A 20,753-nucleotide genomic window follows, 5' to 3' on the forward strand; every position below is an offset into this window, starting at 1 on the left:
AGGTAAACAGTGCATTACCTGAATTACTCTAATTTTATTTTTTGTTACTTACAATGTCATTTCAGATATTCTGGCCCAGAGGTCCCTTGAGTATGGTAACTCCAATCCCAAGAACGAGGCATACTTAAATTTTAGTTCTGATTGTTAAAGGGTCAGATTAAAATCCACAGCCTGCTACAAACGTGAACAGAATCACTCTTGCTTTCTAACCTACCTCTCACAGGCTTGCTGTTCTTGTAACCTACAATCCTACACTCACTTACCTGGGAGATAGCCCTGTTGAATTCAGAACGTATTTCTGAGTACACAAGTGTAGGATCATGATTTAAAAATCACTAAATGCTCATAGGATACAACTAAATGCACAATGGTGCCACTTTAAGCATAACTGAATTGGTGATTTTGGACCTACTTGAATGTATTTACATTAATCATGGTATATACAGTTTACAGATGTAAACGTATCTTGAAACAAAAATTAGTTTCACTTGGCTAAAATACTGCTTACAAAATCACCTGCTGCACTTATCTTATGGGCCTTGAGATTCTTAATTCCTGAAATTTAATGCAAAACAATTTAAAATACAAAACTAGATTATTCATACCTATGATTATGGTGTTCGAAGCATGGTGTCGAACTGGAACACCATGGCTGGAATACCTGAAACTGGTTTTGGTTTTAGAGGATTTACTTCTGGGAACTGCTAAATGCCCCAGGAACAGCATAGTCCACAGGGGATCAAATATTCTGGAGTTCTCTTCAAAATACAGTTCATGGATCAATGAATTTCACACATCCTTAATCATTCCCAAGTCATATGTAGCCCAGTAAGCATGAATCCTGGCCAAAGAGCACATACAGACTGCTCAAACTCCAACAAACCAAACGTGGCTGGTATTTTGCACGTGGCTTTTGGGGTCAAACGTTAGTTTTAAATTTTAAAACTCATAATTGCTTCTTTAGTCCCTCGCTGTACTTGCAAAAGCTACACTTATATTCCTTGTGCCCATCTTCAGTAAGATTTGTGGAGCTGCTGTCCTTGCTTGAGTTTGTAGCCCACAACAGTAGCTACATGTTTTCAAATCCTCAAATCTGATGCCCTGGTCAGCAGCCAGTAACTGAAGCTTAATACAAACTTCTCAAAAAATTCCCAGCACTTACGGTGACTAGGTCTAATGGCGTTTGTCCTTCCTGGTTTTTCAGAGTAGGATCAGCCCCATGTGCCAATAATAAGGCACAAAGCTGTGTCCTTCCTTTCTGGGCTGCTTCATGCAAAGGTGTGAAAGCCCATTTGTCCGTAGCATTTACACACGCATTATACTTTATAAGTAAAGCTGCTACATCTACATGCTGGAAAATAAAATACATTTATATAGTGCAACTTTCAGGGAAAAAAAACCCCTTCCTGTAACCTGGTTCAGGACATTAATGTGCAATATACAAATCTTTAATTAGTGCTGTCTTTCACTGCAAATGACCTTGGCTGGCAAGTGGATCTTTGAGAAGGTGAAGTTTCAAATACTCCTTCGGTGGGAAGAAGTACCCCTTCTCAAATGAAATTGCAGCCCCTCAAAAAAGTGGTGGAGTTGTTCTTTCTACATATTCTTACACCCTCCCTTGCTTACTAGAATTATTCCCCTGGTCTCATGGAAATTAAATAAAATAAAAAATGGTCCAGTATTTTTATAACCTCCCCCCAAAGTAAAAAATGCAAACTGTTGGTGAAAGAGTTGTCCTTAAAGGTAAGTTTAGGCCAACTTAAATTTTCTAAAGCAACCATATCAATGGCAAATGGACCTTTTTAACATATAACACGTAATGTGTGCGCTTGACTGCTGAAGTCATAACCCCAAAATGTAAATATGCAAATGAATACAATCTGGCTGAAAACTGCTGGTAACAAAGGAAACCCACAGAGGAGAGCTAACGCAAAAGCAAACTCTTGGCATCAGTAGACCCTTGCAGTGTTCTCAGAAGAGGCAAAGAAAAACTGAACTGTAGATTTAATTAAGTAAGACGTGCTTTAGACCTTTCTTTCAAGGACTAAATTCAAGTACTTGAAATGGAAACAGACCAAATTAGTCATTACAAATTTAGATCTCATTGATTATAGCAAACCGGAGTGCGCAGCAAAATTATCTTTCAGCAGTATTCCAAGCTCTCAACATTTAGGAACCGAGGATAGTTCTAGATATCCTAACTACATCAAAACTTCAACAATGTCTTGATATATGAGACTTAGTAAAGGTAAAGGTTTCCCTTGACATTAAGTCCAGTTGTGTCCGACTCTAGGGGGTGGTGCTCATTTCTGTTTCAAAGCCGAAGAGCTGGCGTTTGTCTGTAGACACTTCCGTGGTCATGTGGCCAGCATGACTAAACGGAACGCCGTTACCTGCCCGCTGAAGCGGTACCTATTAATCTACTCACATTTGCATGTTTTCGAACTGTTAGGTTGGCAGGAGCTGGGACTAGCAATGGGACTCACCCCGTCACACGGATTCAAACTGCCAACCTTCTGATTGGCAAGCTCAGCAGCTCAGCAGTTTAATCCGCAGCGCCACCGTGTCCCTCATGAGACATCATCCTCATAAGACATGAGGCCTACAGCCCTGAAAACCGCCTTTTTCCATCAGAAGAAATGGGACCACATCTAAACATGTACTCATAAAGACCATGTGTGTGACATACCGCTAGCAATGCCTTTCTTTTTCAACTGGTCATCTTCAAGTCCTCTATAGCCTAGATCACTTTAATCTCAGAATTTTGGGTGGATGGGTAGAGGGAGAAGAGGAGAACTGAGAGAGACAGCTTCTAACCCAAAGCCACCAAATAACCCCAGACCTAGTATTTTAGACTCTCAGCTCACACTGTCTGCTCTTACAATCTAACTCTTTTGCCCATATGTATATCAGAAGATTTAAAACATACTATTTTTATATTATGACTGTTTTTATTGTAGTTAGCCACCCAGAGTCACTAGTTTGAGATGGGCGGCAATATAAATTGAATAAATAAACGTACAAACAAATAAACTATACATAACACGTTTGTTTTACATTACTATGAGTGATGTATGGAAATGACTGAGTATGATTTCACTGGGACATTTAACAGTATTCCTTCTGGTAGAAAGGCCCAATTCTGCTATTTCTTTAATGAGGCCAAGCTGTTTATGTGATCATATTGCCCATTTTTACATTCAATATAATCCTATAAGGAGGTGAAGCTAACAAATACTGACTTGCCGAAGCTCATCCAATGACCATCATCTTTGAATGGGACTTTGTACTTGGGTTTCGTCAGTCTTAGTTCACCACTTGGACCACAACATTACACTAGTAATGTCCATAGATATGTTCTACTCTCTATATTGAAACAACCATAGAGGTTTATACTGTACATAAAATCTCAATGTATCAGTGAATTAATACTACGCAAAGAGAAGTTAATTACTGCAGTTCAACTATGGATCATCTCACTGGAAGCAAATAACCAGACCAAATTTGTGCTCATAGGGGAGCTTTCACCCACATATTTCCTTCATCCTATTAGCAGACTCATATAGTTTGATTCCCAGAGCCACAAAATTGACTAACAAAACAGCTATTCTATGATATGCCACCCTAAATCATTAGCTTAAATACAGACCCACCATGGTACAAGCTATTCTAAACTGAGGGAAGAAAAGAGGAAAGAAAATAAAGACATGAAGTCCTTAATCTATTTGGCATCTTTCAGAAACTTACTGATTGGACACATCGTTATATTGCTTTGTTTTTCTAGCAACCATGATGGAAGTGATTTCTATCCATATATGCAAATGCAAAAATTCAGGAAAAAGACTTGAAGCAGCTGTGCCAAAAAGGTTTTAAGGGCCTACACTGGTTTCTATCAAACTAATGTATAATCTTAAAACGTTTACAGTAAAAGATCAGGCTACTTACCCCATAGGATGCTGCATTATGCAGAGGAATTAAGCCTCCTTTGTCTTGTGCATTTACATCAGCCCCGTGCTGTAATAAGTATTCAGCAACGTCCAAACTGTTGTAACCAGCTAGTGGGCAATAAGAACAAATATTTTAAATAAATTATTCAGAATCAGAATAAACAGTTACTATAAAAAGCATCACCAACTTCTTTTCCTCTTTTCTGAACATTAAACCAGAGGCAGTTTTTTTTAAACGCAGGCAGCCGTATGCAAACAGCAGTTTTGTGAAATGATTGGGACGCAAAGCACAATGGCAGGATACATGCTTTGTGCTCACAGAATTCCAGGTTCAACCCTTTACCTCACCAATAAAAAGAGCTAGGAAAAACCAAGACCTAAGACCCTGGAGACATGCAGCTTTTCAGAAGAGACAGATGCTGGAATATCTTATCCAAACATATGACACTGTAAGATAAGTCATATGTCTCCAGGGGCATTTTTCACAATTGTATAAACCCCAAATATATCTGAAATAGGGCTTGGACAATCATTAATAACAATAATTATTGCTATTAACACACTTATTTTGCTCACCGCTTTATAATGATTTAACAAATACACTGGATGTTCTACTCCAGGACAGCTAATGAATAAGTGCTTTTCCCTATGAAGGTTATGATACAGCAACAATACTATATTTTTAAAGAAAACGCACCCGCTAAATGGAGTGGAGTAGAATGCCGGCCTTGTGTATCACGACAGTTGACATTATCAGGGGAACACAATTTCTTCACCCGAGCCAAACAGCCCTTCTTTGCAGCATCAAGCAAAGCTGCATCTCCTCTAAGGAGATCTTGAATATCTGTATCACCATCTTTAACAAGGTCTAATGGGGTATTCCCATCTCTGTTTTTCTTTGTGGGGTCAGCACCATGCTAATTTGGTAAGAAATTGGAAAAAAAATACATATTAATTTCCATTATACTGTACAACAATCCACCCCCTTCCCTCTAGCATTTGTGCAAGTTTTTTCCTCTATTCACAAATATTTCACATACATTATGAATTAATTCTAACATCATTTGACACACATACATATCCTCTGGATGTTATAGGATAAAACTGACACAATGTATATATTTCAAGTGACATACCTGTAATAGTAGCTTACAAATTTCGTATTTTCCTTTTGCTGCAGCTTCATGTAAAGGAGTGAATTTCCATAAATCAGCCACATTCACAACTGCACCATGTTTAACAAGAAGTTCTGCCACTTCATAGTGTCCGTAAGAACAAGCATTATGCAAAGGAACCAGGCCTCTGAAATTTTTAAGGAAATAAGCCTGAGTGAAACATATAGTTGGTGCTTGAATCAGCAGGAAATTTCAGTTCAAGCTAATATTTTCAATACTCCAAAAAGGACTTTTACTTTTTAATGGTTAATGTACAGCATAGTAGTTGTGGGAAAAAAAGTCTCAGAAACTTTAAGGAAAAATGATTAGTCTGAAGATTTAAATAATGGCATATCAACGCACTAAGTGTTTTCATTATTCAGAAGTTACTTATTACAACTGTCAGTAATATTAGAGATACAGTATATGTGTCAACTGATCATGCAGTTATCATATAATGTTTTATATAATTACTGAAGTGGACATTAATTTGAAAAGCCAGCTAACATTATTGTGACAAAAGGACAATATAACAGATACCATGTAGCATGACAGAGCCCAAATGAGTGGAGTAAGGAAGGTGATTCTCCATTCCTCTTTGTGCCTATACCCAACACCTGCATTACAATGGATGTGGGTCATGTTACAAATTTTCCTTCAACAATGAGCAAGGGTCCTTAAAGCAGCAGCATTCGCCCTTTGCTACTCGGCAGGTGAATACGCCTGCCCAGTTTGGTATAAATCAGCACATGCTGGGAATGCAGATGTTGCTTTGAATGAAACTAGCAGAAGTATTATCGGATGTTTGAAACCTACCTCTCTAGATCTACCACCTAGCCGGCATTGCTCTGCCTGCTGTCCATAGAGAAGCAGCATTATATATAGAGAAGCTTAAATCATCAATATCCAAACAACACCCTCTTTATGACCTACAACCAGCTCCTCGGAGATTAAAATCCAGGAAAAGTTTCCTTGGGTCGACGGAAGATTTCAATGAATTTAAAAGTAGAGTGGACCTATGGAAAGCTATGAAGAACCAACACTGGATGGAACCAGCAAAGGAGCTGGCACCTGGGTTTGGCGAAAGTTGGGAAGTATGGAAATCGTTGAACAGACTGCACATGGGCATAACAATATCCAGAGATACTCTGAACAAATGGGGCTATCCGGTGGCCTCTGCCCTTTGTGAATGTGGAGACATGCAGACAACAACACATATGTACACTTGTCCTCTGTGCCCTGATCAATGCACATCTGAGGACCTGACAGCGCGACAGAACGCAATTCATGTTGCCAGTTTCTGGGCAAGATCTGTTTAACTTTTATATATTTTAACTTTTATATCTTATATTTCAAATTCTATGTTTTACAGTATGCCTTATTTTAATTGTGATGCTTCTGACACGAATAAATAACAATGAGCATCACAAGGAGCCATAACTGATTAACCTCTTCATAACATTTTTGTCATATACATACATAAAAAAAGTTCTATGTAGAGAGATGAAGCATTAACTGCACAAAGCTTTAGGCATAAGGAATACAGACCTTCAAGGCTTGCCATCCCCTGAAAACTAATAAGCAAACAGCCAGAAGGAAACAAAGAATTATTCCTGTTAAGCATTTGCAAATCAAACACCAGAGTGGAATATTTACCCTTTGTCTTTTGCATGGACATCAGCCCCATGCTGCAAAAGATATTCAACTACAGACACTCTATTGTATCCTGCTGCAAAGTGAAGCGGTGTGGACTGGCGCCCTTCAATATCCCGGCAATTCACACTGTGTGTTGTGCATAACTTCTGTGGAATGCAACAATTGAGGCAAACGTTATTGGCAGAATCTCCCCACCCAATATGCACAAGCAGGAAGTACATACTGAAAATCCCTTTCCATCAGGAAATCCAGCAGTAGGGGACTTCAACATGGATATTCTCTGTGGGGGCCCCCCTCTTGTGGAATAACTGGCCCTCAGAGGCAGGATTGGCTCCTTCCCTGATCCTCTGGGGACTGAAGGGACAAACGAGGCTTATAATGTTCGGGTAAGATGTAAACACTGTAGATATATTCTCTATCATATGTCCCTTGTTTAAAAAGTGTAAGGTTGATTCTTTTGCTTGAATTGACTTTTGTAAGCCACACTAAGTTGGTTAGCCTGAAGCAGCATAGAAATCACTGCAGTAAATAAATCTTCAATCCTCCTGCTTGATTTTTCTCTGATGCTATCAATTGATTTTCTTAAAAATCCAATCTGGAACATCGAATTATTTCAATCTTAGCACCCCACAGAGAACGTTGGAGCACAATATGGAGGCCCTCCTGGACTTCGTCTCTTGCTTAAGGAGCAAGTGGCAGATGTGGCTAGGAGGGCCTTCACACAAGTCCATCTTCTGTGCTAGCTGCACCCATTCCCGAATTGGGAGGTTTTACTCATGATAACTCATGCCTTAGTCACTTCCTGATTGGATGACTGCAAGGCACCATATCAGGGGCTGTTCTTGAAAGGCATTTGGAAGCTTCAACTGCACACAGTCTTGGGTGCATCAAGGTTCACCCATGTGAGACCACTACTGCATGAGCTACACTGGCTCCTAGTAGGCTTCGGGGGGCAATTCAAGGTTCTGGTCATCACCTTTAAAAGCAGAGCGTGGGACCAGGTTACTTGCAGGACTGCTTGTTTCCAATGGTCTTGCCTCTTCCCACCAGAACTGGCTGGGTTAGGGTTACAACCATGCCCACATTCTGGGTCCCTTCTCTGAAACAATGACATCTAATAGGATCCAGGAGATAGGCCTTCTTCACTGCAGCACCGCTGTGTGGGACAGCTTTTCCCTTGAGATCCAGATGGCCCTGAACTTATTGGCCTTCTGTAAGACTGTGAAGACCTGGCTTTTTCTTCACACATTAGAGCCAGAATATTAGTGGAACCAATATATGTGGTTTGATGTTGTGAGTTATCTATGGTCACTGGTTAATAAACAATATTGTTATTGTATTGGGATTATTTTAATTGAATTTTCTTTGTTCTTATAGTATTTTCTGTATTGTGTGTTAGTTGTCCAGAGTTATATAGGATTCATTTATTCAATTATTCAATTAATTAAATTTACAAGCTGCTTGACTCCAAACAACTCTGGTTGGCGACTCCAAATAACTCTGGTTGGCTTTTATTTTAAAAGTAAAGAACAATAAAAGGTGGATGGCCCATATAAATTACCAAAATAAAATAAATGTACACAAATTATATTAATTCAAATCCACATTCATAATCTTTCATCTTTATATTCTAATTCCTCACTAATGTTTCAGCTTCTCTATAGTATGATTTCCTAGGCTGTTTTGTGTATTTTTTTTAAATTATGCATCTTTCCTAAGGTATTTTGCTAGATTACTAGACGAGTGGTCCAGCAACTGAATTGGCCAATTGTTTCATTACTGAGGGAGCAGTGAAGACAAAAATCCGTAGTTGCCTATAAATTAGTTCTTTTAAATCTGAGATTGTTTCAAACCAGTAAAAATGCACAGGGATTTGGTTTTCATTTTTTTTTCTGTCTCTGAAGATTTAAGGATAACCCAAACTGGCCTGCACATTGTTAGATGTTACCTTTTTCTGAGGAAAAAAAATGCAAGAACCAAATTGTCTTACTTTTACTGTGTCTACATCTCCTGCTTTTGCTGCTTCCAATAACTGTCGATCTGCTTCTGAATTGCCCAAAGGAACACCTTCTGTAGAAGAAGAATTTAATGCTTATCAAATATTATATATACCAAAGTACAATACAGAAAAACGTTTCCATCAATATTATCATTTAGGATAGAGAAATGCCAATTTAAATGCTATCTGAGGCAATTGGCTGTATTTTCGAAAAGACTACATACTTTTAATAAATCATAAATGCCAAAATCAGACAGGTTCACATTTATCAATCCAAGTTAGCTATAAAATGACAAGATGGAATAATTGAAATGACTGAATAGGGTATTTCGGTCTTCCATCAGATACAAGAACAGGGAGGTGATTAACTTTTCTCCATGCATTAACTCTGTACATAAACCAAGTGTGGTCATTCAGTTCTCTGTCTTTCCAAGAAGTGACACCATCATGAACTGACCAGGATTTTTGTTTGTTTGTCTGAAGCTTCTTCAGACCCTTTTCCAGGAAACTACAGATTCAAGGGATTCAGCAAGGATCATAATCAAAACATAAACCTTTAAAGCCCTACATGGCATGGGGCCAGGGTACCTGAGGGACCGTCTCATCCCCACAACATCGACCTGTCCCACCCGGTCAAGCAGAGAGGGCATGCTACGGACCCCATCAACAAATGAATTTCATCTAGCAGGGTCCAGGAGGCGGGCCTTCTCTGCAGTGGTGCCTGCCCTTTGGAATATCTTGCCCCCGGAGGTGAGGCAGAGGCCTTCGCTCCCAGACTTCCGGAAGAATTTAAAAACCTGGTTCTGCCGCCTTGCCTGGGATGGGAAGGGCAATAGCTCTTCCTGGGGGTGGTTGGCACTGTAGTGCCCTCCCTATTGAATGAGAGCTTTTCGCCACAAGGGTCGTATATTTATCTATCTATAATGATATTTATATTGTAATTTATGTTTTATGATTTTAATTTGTATTGTGTTGTAAACCACTCCCTCAGGGGAGATGGGCGATGACAGAAATTCGAAATACAAACAAACGAACAAACAAACAAAGCCTTACGTATGCAAAAATTCTGCATTGTTACCTTGTAACAACTGCTGAATGCTTTCATTTCCCATCTGAGAGGCTGTGAAACCCTGCAGTGACACAACTGATGGATCACAGCCAAAGCTCAACAACAACCGGCATGTCTGCAGATGGCCACAGTGTGCTGCTCTATGCAAAGATGTCTGGCCAAGATTATCCAAAGCATTGACCTAAAAATTACCAGAGAATCTTAAATATACAGGAAATATAGAGTATGGTATCTAGTTCTTTAGAATAATCCATAATGGAACAGTAGAGAACTGTCTGCTTTGAGAAAACAGAGTACAAAAAGGGTGCAAGTATTTCAAGGCTGTATATCCCTTCCAAGATCTTCTCTGACCTCAAAACAGTTCATTTCACATGCACTGGAAGTACTACAACCTTGAAATGGTCTGTTACAACTTCTGTCTCAAAGTCAGGCCACTTCTAATATTCTCAAAACAGTTTTGGTTTGGAACAGACATTCTGAAGGTTTTCAATGAAATGTTTTGCACATCCTTACTGATTATCAAATATTAATGTCCAAAATCGCTGTTCCTACCATCATCTACTCATTGCCACAGAAAAGACAGGCTGTCAAATCCCCCAATTGTCATTTAAATACTATTAAGCACCTTTGTGTTGGTCTCTATACAGTTGTAAGAAAACAAAGGATAAAAATCACAAATGATGCTTTTCTCAAAGGTTATAAACATTTATAAAATTTATACATTATTTTTTTCATTACACAAAAAGATGATTGATTTATGCTAAAAATAATTCATACCTTTGCTTCATGCTTTACAACTACTTCAACAACATCATTATGAGCTTTTTCTGATGCCACATGAAGAGGTGTCAGGAAGCTTTATAAAAACAAAATAAGTCATAATATATTTCCATTTTGTTCTTTTTAGACTGCTGGAAATTAGTACATATGTGATGGAGCTAAAGTAAACACCACAGCGCTGTTGGCACATTAGCACTCCTTGACATCCCTTTGGCAACAAATACCTCCTTGCTCACCCCAAATAATGTTATTTAAAAAATGTTTAAACATTTTTAAAAAATGTCTGGCAACTGGATAGCAAGCTGAGTTCAAGTTTTGAAGTCTTGAAACCATCTCTCTTCCTAATATGCTCCTAATACGCTCCAGACACACTGTATTGTGTGTTAGCTGTCCAGAGTTATATAGGATTCATTTATTCAATTATTTAATTAATGAAATTTATAAGCTGCCTGACTCCAAACAACTCTGGTTGGCTTGTACTTTAAAAGTAAAAAAACAATAAAAGGTAAGAAAGGTAAAGGTTTCCCTTGACGTAAAGTCCAGTCGAATCCGACTCTAGGGGGCGGTGCTCATCTCCGTTTCTAAGCCATGGAGCCGGCGTTGTCATAGACACTTCCGGGTCATGTGGCCAGCATGACGACTCGGAACGCCGTTACCTTCCCGCCGAAGCGGTACCTATTGATCTACTCACATTTGCATGTTTTCGAACTGCTAGGTGAGCAGGAGCTGGGACGAGCAACGGGAGCTCACCCCGCCACGTGGTTTCGAACCGCCGACCTTCCGATCGGCAGCTCAGCGGTTTAACCCGCAGCGCCACCGCATCCCAGTAAAAGGTAGATGGCCTTTAAGGAAGAGCGCTGCACTCATACTTGCATGTCATACAAAGCCTTATTTTCAAATCATTTTTGAATGGTAACGACTCCACATAATATTATTGTTGAGAACTAGTGAATACAATAAAAAGTACATGAAAATAATCTCTATAAAGCAGAAATTATACTATAGGCAAGGACCTTTCTTTCAAGGAAGAGGGTTAGGCAGTTGGAAGCTATCCGTTTTCAGATACCCCTCCCTGCATTGGAAGGAGCAAGTAAAAGATGCTGTGATGTAAGCCTGGATGGCAAACGAGAGACCTAAGGGGTAGCAGAAAGGTGAGAGCAAGTGAGGAGTGACCAGGTGTAGTGATTAAGATGCTGGCCACAAAAGCTCACTGGGTAATTTTAAGCCAATCACTCACTCTCAGTCCAACTTGCTGTGAGAATAAAATGGAGATCCCACTGCCTTGAATTCCTAGAGAAAAGGCAGAATATAAATATAACAATCAAAGAAACTATGTTTCTAAGTTTCTGTGAAATCCAAAGGGGAGAAGAACATTTATAGGCCTTAATCTGAGGGAAAGGCAAAGTGTGCACGAGGGTAAGTAATTTGGAGGGATTCTAAATTCTAAAATTAAAATTAGTTCTAAAAAGTTATTTACAGGCAAGAAAGAGAAATCTATTTGCTTTTCTGTGAAATAAATGTTTCATAGTGTAGCAAATTGTGAATTCAAAGTGTATTTTTCCAAGAAATTAGTATTTCACTGCAGTAAGAAATTAGCAGCTGCCTGCATCCTATAACCTGTATTTTACAACTTCCCCATAACACTCATGTTGTGATATTTCTCAAAATCCAAGTGCACCCATTAATCCAAAAAGTTATACAGCCCCTGAGAGAACATCCGATCAGAAGAACTGGTTTCAAATCCACTGATCTTAGGTGGGCTTGAATAAGTCACTCACTCTCACATCTTATCTCACATGGTGGTTGTGAGGATAAAATGAAAGGGAGAAAGAAAAAAACTGTATATGTTGTTCTGAGCATTTCCATGGATGGATAGGATAAAAAGGTAAAATAAAAACCAGCTCACTCTTTTGTCTTTTCATTGATGTTGGCTCCTTTTCTTAGAAGTAATTCACAGACTTGCTTTCGCTTAGGATATGGAGATGCAGCAGCACAGTGCTATCAAAGAATGAGATTATGGCATTATTTGCTAGCTGATATTTACATCAGTGAAATGTAAATTCACAATAGGGCTGTACATGCTTCTAAAATGATTCAGACATGTGTGAGCACAGAAGCTCTTCACTAATAAAAGCAGCCCCCTTTTTTCAACTGCAGCTGCTTCAAGAGTTACACAACTTTAATGAATCAACTTCTTTAAGAAGCTGCATCATTTTTCAAATTGGTGTGGAAGTCTGAAAACCTGCAAGCTCCCTTTAAGGGAGAGCACTGCACTCACACTTGCATGTGGTCCAAAGCCTTAATCATTTTTGAATGGTAACTACTCTACATAATATTATTGTTGAAAACTAGTGAATACAATAAAAAGTACATGAAAATAATCCCTATAAAGCAGAAATTAGAAAAATTTCTAATCAGACAAAATTATGTATAATCAATGCACTATATCCAGGATGTTAAATTAGATTCTCTTAATTCATTTCAGTATAGAAAGAAACCTTTTGCAAACAGCAACACCTGCCAGCTCAAATACAGAAACATTTAAGCTTGCCTTATCTGTTCTTCTCATTATGCAAATTTAAGTATTCTAGGAATTTTTTCCTCTGATTAGAAAACATCTTATTTGTAAAAGATGAATGCTTCCTCTTTCTATTTTAATTGCAGATCAGATTATGCACAACATTAATGCATTTTAAAATGTTTTGATTCTAAGGAATTTTTATCAGTTCATCTGCTCCGTTTGGCCATAACACAACGTCTATTGAAAATATATGTTCAACATATTACCAAGGGAGTTTCGTGAGTCTGAGGATGTTTGAAATTAACAATTTCAAGAGAGAGGTGCTTTTTTACACGATTCACATCTGATTCCCTTGCAGCCTGTAGTAATGAATGGCCTTTGAATTCATCTAGAGGAAAAATAAAGCATTATGGCATTTAAGCCTCAAATATCACAGATACAAATACATATAAAATAAAATCCTTCTATGACACCTTAACCCAGTTCCCCTGACCAAAATCAAACTGCTGAAATTTGGCAGCAAAATGATCAAATTTGATGAGTTTTCAGACTTCTTTGGAAATTGGAGGTTTAGGGGTGGAAACATGAGTGACATGACTCCTAGAAGCATCCTCCCACCGCTCCCACTTTTATTTTTCAGGGAAAAAAAAAATCCAAAAATCTTGCCACTAAAAATGAGCAATTTTGCAGTTAAATTTTAGCAGCATGATCTTACATATTGAGGTGATAGATGCATCCCCCCGCATCCCTGATCTATTTTATGTGTGATCATAAACTATATAATTAAATAACAAAGGAACCTTGATTCACAACAGGTGAGAAGTTACAGTTTTATAGGATGGATACTTGTACATCTTAAAACCAGCCTCGAAGGATTATTACAAAAGATTCTGAAATTTCACAAAGCAGAAGACGCTGTTTGATTAGTTCTGCTCTGTGGTGGCAATGGAATGCTTCCATAGTGCAGAGATAACCCTCACTTGGATTCTATACTTCAGAGAGACAATATCCCGTTTCTGATGCTACGCTTACCTGCGGATTATAGAAATAGCAATCAGTTACAGACAACAGGTGATTACCAACATCAGCCAGGTGAATGGATTCCTACTGAAAACTGAAAAAAGGTAATAAACTCTATTCAGTTCATTTTCTCTGTACTCACATGCCAATCGCTCTTTTAACTGAGGTGTTGGGGCCAAGTCAATCGTACTTTTATTATGGCAGTTTAACAGTGTTGGGTCAGCACCATAACTCAGCAAGAGGGAACATACTTCTACTCTGTTCTTAGAAGCTGCTTCATGAAGAGGAGTGAATTGCCACAGATCCATTGCATTTACACATGCTCCGTGCTAGGAGAGGAAAGAGAATCACGTATCATTTTCTCCTGGAAAATGTTAAGTAGAGCTCTAATGTATATGGAAAGATGTTCCATCTAACAATTGTCGAGAAATGCTTAATGAGGTAGGGATTACGAATCATACTTTGTATTAATGTTTTGTCCTTCTAATGCAGTTCAAAATGGCAGAATAGTTTACGTATGTGAGACAGTCACTTAATCTCAAGATCACAGACTAGGAATTTTGACCTGGAATTCTATGGTTAACTTTAGGAACAATATTTTAACATACTAGGCAGGGAATCCGTACACCTAATTTAACAATAAAAAAGCTTTAAAAGAGGTTCTGAAAGTTGAGGATCTTCACCCTGTAAATCTGAATGTGTCACCCGAGAACCAGTATGTCCACTGACATCTTCCTTAGCTCCCTGCCCCCGGCTATGACTCTCAGAAATTTTTTTTTTTTTTTTTTTTACAAAAAATACCTGAAGATGTTTTTACAAACAAGTCTTACAAGCCATTTTTATAAAAAGCAAAGAAACATTAGCTGAACTAAGGCAGAAATCAATAAACAAGAAATGTAGTGCACGTTTTACGAAAACCTATTTTTTTTTTACCAGCTCAAGTTCAATATTTTTTTCAATTAATTATTTTGCATCATGCATCATATTAAGGATGGACTATCTATCAAATAATACATGTACCTAGAGATCCATGCTGAAAGACAAAATTTAGCTAAACTGAATGTTTTTAAATATATTATGAGAATAAGTAAAATAGGCTTGTGCAGATTACTGGACAAGCAAAGAACTCCTTTAAATATTCTTGATGATACAACACAATGCTTTTTGTGTTTTTATAAACATGCCCAGAAACCACTTCCACTGGAAAGCTGATGAAGTGAAAAGGCAGAGGCTTTGCTAGCTATCCTTTCTTCTATGAAGAAGCCCCTGAAACATCCATGCTGAGCCTCTCAGCATCTGTTTTGCACCTTCAATAAGCACAACAAAAGGCAGGGTATCAGTCTAACGAACAAAAGAACAAATGTTGAGAGCACTTCTCCATTTATCAAATTATTTGCAGAGGTGTGAAGCATAATCATAAGAAAATCTGTCTACAGAAGTTGCACATTATTATGTAACTAACCTTTACCAGAAGTTCTGTTACTTCATAGTGCCCATAGGAACAGGCATTGTGAAGAGGCACTAGATCTCTGGAAAGTGAAGACAGACCATTGATAAAAATCAGTTATCATCAGTAACAACCAAAAAAACCAAATGCCCGATAGACAAAATAGAAAACCAGATACAATTTAGAAAAGTGTATCAATAGTCGGTTAAATGGCACAGAGCATTAAAAATTCAATGTGTTATTATATTTAGGATCAAAAAGCTACTGACATAGTGGTTAACTGAAGGAATGATAATTGAGGAAGATGCTACTGAACCAAAGACAACAAACAGGAAGGAAGTATCCAGTACATACTAGTGGTTGCACTTTGGATCTGGTTATTATCTTAGGGCAGTTGTGATATGATTTGGCGTTAGAGGACTTCACCATCAACCCACTGTTGTGGACAAATCATGCTTTGGTTGCTTTCCAGCTCAGATGTCATCCTGCCTTGCAGGGAGATAAGGCCTGCTAGATCACCCTGCCCCAAAAGACCTGATGGGGTTCCGGAGGGAACTTGGGATTTTCCCTCAGGATCTGGTGGGTAGTTCAGCCAAAACCTTAGTTACAGCCTGAATGGGTAGATAATGGAGACTTTGGACCACATTGCCTCTATGTGGCTTCTACTTGTGTGCTGATCCCAGCACGTACCTTGGTTTACCAAGGATCTCCAGGAAATGAAGTGACTGAAGAGACACTGGATAGAGGAGGATGAAGAGCAAGTTTGACCAAACACAAGTAAGAGCCAATATGTGGGATTACACTGTGGTGATAAGGGTGACAAAATCTATGTTCTTATTGTGATTGCCAATAGCTGTTTGGTGCTAATAGTCTGCAGGGCCTTTGTATACATCCATCTTGTATGACAGTTGCATCTATTCCTAGACTGGGAGACCCTTTAGACAGTCACTTATGCATTATTCTTTAAGATCACCCAGACACTGCAACTGGTCCAGAATGCAGTGCCGTGGACAGTGATGGGCATCCTGCAGAGTGCCCATGTAACACTGGTGCTCCGTAAGCTGCACTGGTTGCTGGTGCAATACAAGGCACAGGTTATCACCTATAAAGCCCTTCATGACATAGAGCCTGGTTATTTGAGGACCATCTTCCATTGTTTCTGCCCATCCGGTATGATTGGGCAGAACGGGTTCATTCCAGGTCCCCTCAATTAAACAATGTCATCTATAGGGACCTAGAAAGCCTACCTTCTCTGTCGTGGCACTTGCTTTCTGGAATAGTATCCCCCCAGAAATTTGTACAGCTCCCTTCCTAATGATATTCCAAAAGCCACGGGTAACGTGGCTACTGAGCTCAGTGGCTTGTTTTTTTGTTTGGTTTCTGTTCTCTTCTGGATGTTTATGATTGGTTTCTTAATTTTTATTGTTCTTGCTTTTAAAATGAAATCCACCCAGAGGTATTTGGAGTTGCATGACCCCTAAATTAAAGAAATAATAAAAGCAAGTGGTTGAAATGTATCAGAAGAAAAGGAGAAGTTGTTGCACTTCAGAAATGAGGTTCTAGAAAATTGCAGAATTCATCCTCTACGGACAGAGGAGGACCAAAGGAGAATAAGGCTGCCCTGTTGCCTAAATAAACTAGTCTCTCTCTCTCTCTCTCTCTCACACACACACACTCACCTGCAAATAACCACTGAACTCAGTAAGCCTTACTACAGAACAATCATGCATAGATATCCTTGTGGCTACAGCCCAACACAAACGCCTCTATCAACCAGTTTTCTTGTGGCATACGAAAAGACAGCTTAGTACTCAAAGGAGTACTGAGGTTCCATCCTAATTAAAATGGGCAAAACAGATCGATCTCAAGCAGAGAAACCTGTGAATGCTTCTCTACAATTGTTGACTTGCTATCGTGTAAACACGCACAGGTTTATGTTTATCGAACACAGATTTTTACAATCTCCCTTTCTCTAAGTATATGCATAGTGTTAATAGTATTGATTTATATAAATTAATTTTAAATAGTAGCGATTAATCCTATTAACATTAATTGGAATGCAACCTCTGGCCAGTGCATATCCATGTATACATACAAGTGTACATACACATTTGTCACAAATACCCATTTCTTGGGGAATATAAGCTCCAGGATTGGTTTCAGAAACATTTGGCAATCATTGTTAATTAGGTAGGAAAACTAGATAGCATACAGGATTTATGTATTTGATAAGGCAGTTGATAAATCAAGGAGCCCTTTTTATGGTCTGACCTTCCTCTTTTGTTTGAAATTTGGAACTGTCTTCTTTTCAGGTAATACATAGAAAAATATAAGCTGTATATTAATAAAAATTTGTAATGCATCATCTTCTTACACACTCACCCTTTATCCTTCGCATGAACATCTGCTCCATGTTGTAATAATAGCTGCACTATTTTAACACGGTTATAGCCAGCGGCTAAGTGTAATGGAGTTGACTAGAACAAAAGATTGGATATAACAAATACAAAACTTAGAAAACCACTTTTAATTTTTTTTTTTAAAAAGAATAAATCTGTTAAACTAGTTTACATTCCCCTCCTCTCCTCAAGTCCTGCTGGGCTGCCCCATGGGGAAGGGGATGTTCCTGGGAGGGATGAGCGAACACCTGGAGTGCATGCCAAGAGTATATATTCCCAGCAGGATCACCCAAGGCATCAAGGTCACCCCAGCTGCCAGCTAAAGCAAGCAGGCAACAATGATATAGGAAGATGCTGGAGGCAGATGATCATTTTAGTGACAATGGCAAAGGCACTAGTTCATACTGGCAGGAGAAGGCAATGGTAAACCACTACTGTATTCTTACCAAGGAAACCACATGCCCAGAAAAGTATAAAATGATTGATATATAGTGCTGTATGATGGGTCCCCAGGTTGGATGGCACTCAACATGCCACTGAGGAAGAGCTGAGGATCTCTCAGAGAACTAATGGTGTTTATGATGTGGCTAGATTAAAGCCATCAGGACATCTAGCTGCTGATGTTGCCATACAGGAAAAGAAAATCCAAAGCTGCAAAGACAGAATTACAGTGGGAACATGGAACATAGAAGCATTAACAAGGGAAAACTCAACACAATGAAAAATGAAATTAAACGGCTGCAAATTGATATCGTAGGCATCAGCGAATTGAGGTGGACTGGGATTCGACACTTTCGTTCAGAAGATTACACTGTTCAGGACATGAAAAATAAAGAAGGAATGACATTGTTTTTATAGCTAGGAAAAGTATAGCAAGAACAGTACTTGGCTACAATACAATTAGACTTTGTGGACAACCTTTTATCATGACCATCATGAGTTTATGATCAATCTGAAATCAACAGAGCAAGCTGGCAAGATGTACTGCTTGCGACTGTAGACCTGAATGCTAAAGTTGGAAATATTGAGGACAATGTAGTTGGGTTATATGGCTTAGGAAACCAAAATGAAACAGGAGAAATCAATTTCTGCCACCCAGATATTTCCTCATAGCTAACACTGTCTTCAAACAACCAAAACAATGACTGTATATACAGACATCACCAGATTTGAGTACATAGAAATCAAATTGACTACATTAGCGCTCTGGTCGTAATCAAGTCAGAAGGCTACAGAAACTGATGGAATGATGACAGAAATATGGCAAACAACAGAAGAATCAGTAAAGTTTCTAACCAAGCTATGCCAGCAAATCTGGAGAACGACCTGGCAGTCAACAGATTTGAAGAGGTCAGTGTACATTCCAATATCCAATAAAAAGAGGAAACTTAACAGTGTGTGCAAACTATCATACAATATCTTTAACTTCACATGCTAACAAAATAATGCCTAGAATCATCCAGCACAGATTAGAGCCCTACATGGAAAAATAGATGCCAAATGGTCAAGCTGAAAAGGCTGAGGAATATGAGATAATATTGCTGATCCATGCTGGATAACTGAGAAAGCCAAAGAATATCAAAAAGAAGTCAGTATGTGCTTCATTGATTATAGAAAGGCCTTCAATTATCATGTCAGGCTGTGAAATGTGCTTAGAAAAATGGGAATCCCAGAACATCTCATTGTTCTCATGTGAAACCTATATATAGGTCAGAGAGCCACAGTATGGACAGAACATGGCAAAACAGATTGGCTCCAAGTTGGCAAAGGATTGACACAAGGCTGTATACTCCCCCGTTATTTATTCAGCCAATAAGTTGAATATGTATTAAGGGAAGCTGGATTGGAAGATGAGGAGCATGGTTTTAAAATTGCAGAAAGGAATATCAATAACTAGCACCATACTGATAACACTACTCTGATAGCCAAAAATGCAAAGGATATGCAAGCTACAGTAATAAAAGTCAAGGAGCACAATGAAAAAATGGGACTAAAATTAAATATAAAGATGACCAAATTAATGACAACAGGGACAACAAGAAGTGACAACGAAGATATTTAAGTGATAGATAGCTTCTCCCTTTTAGTGTTAACCACCAATAGTAAAGGAACAAGCAGTCATGAAATATGCCATAGACTAGCACTTGGTAGAGCAGCATGAAGGCCTTGGAAAAGATATTCAGTCTATATGTACGAAGAACAAAATAGTGCAAGCAATGGTATTTCCTGTGACACTCCATAGAAGGGAAATATGAACCTTGAAGAAGCAGGATAGGAAGAGTACTGACCCTTTTAAACTTTGTTGTTGGAGAAGGCTCCTGAGAATCTCATGGACAGCCCAAAAAACAAAAAAATGAATTGAACAAATCAACCCACTGCTCTCACTTGAAGGCACAAATGACCAGATTCAAATTATTCTACTTTGGACGCATAATGCAAAGACCTAGCTCTCTGGAGAAGACCCTAATGCTAGGAAAAATGGAAGGAAAGAGAAAAAGACAATCAGCAGCAAGGCGGATGGACTCAGGGACAGTGTTGATGGGTGGACTATTGGAGACTTGAAGGACCAAGTTACAGAATGGTTGCTAAGTTGACACTGACTTAATGGCATATAATTAATCAATCTGCATTATTTGTATTGTGGCAAAGAAGTCTCTTAGATTTAAAAAAAAAAAAAAAGCTTTGAATGCTACTATCTTCGCTGTCCCCTCTCATGATGTTTACTGTACTTCAATAGATAAATAATAAAGGTGGGATAAAA

The 20,753-nt window shown here is 38.6% G+C and overlaps 1 protein-coding gene across 2 annotated transcripts in view; it reads right to left on the minus strand.

The window, feature by feature from the left end:
* The window catches only part of TNKS2 (tankyrase 2), a 41,640-nt gene that overhangs the window by 10,440 nt on the left and 10,447 nt on the right, over nucleotides 1–20,753 (minus strand). The window contains exons 6-18 of one of the 2 annotated variants that reach the window (XM_063307413.1): nucleotides 17,976–18,070; nucleotides 15,609–15,675; nucleotides 14,289–14,475; nucleotides 13,393–13,514; nucleotides 12,512–12,603; nucleotides 10,603–10,681; nucleotides 9,835–10,006; nucleotides 8,748–8,827; nucleotides 6,758–6,903; nucleotides 5,084–5,249; nucleotides 4,645–4,864; nucleotides 3,946–4,055; nucleotides 1,163–1,351 (exon numbers count right to left, since the gene is read on the minus strand). In XM_063307413.1, the coding sequence (XP_063163483.1) occupies nucleotides 1,163–1,351; nucleotides 3,946–4,055; nucleotides 4,645–4,864; nucleotides 5,084–5,249; nucleotides 6,758–6,903; nucleotides 8,748–8,827; nucleotides 9,835–10,006; nucleotides 10,603–10,681; nucleotides 12,512–12,603; nucleotides 13,393–13,514; nucleotides 14,289–14,475; nucleotides 15,609–15,675; nucleotides 17,976–18,070 (1,725 nt within the window). The remainder of the gene's footprint in view (nucleotides 1–1,162; nucleotides 1,352–3,945; nucleotides 4,056–4,644; nucleotides 4,865–5,083; nucleotides 5,250–6,757; nucleotides 6,904–8,747; nucleotides 8,828–9,834; nucleotides 10,007–10,602; nucleotides 10,682–12,511; nucleotides 12,604–13,392; nucleotides 13,515–14,288; nucleotides 14,476–15,608; nucleotides 15,676–17,975; nucleotides 18,071–20,753) is intronic. The other variant, XM_063307414.1, reaches the window with a different exon arrangement.

Source organism: Candoia aspera, chromosome 6 (assembly GCF_035149785.1).
Source record: "Candoia aspera isolate rCanAsp1 chromosome 6, rCanAsp1.hap2, whole genome shotgun sequence".
NCBI lineage: Eukaryota > Metazoa > Chordata > Lepidosauria > Squamata > Boidae > Candoia > Candoia aspera.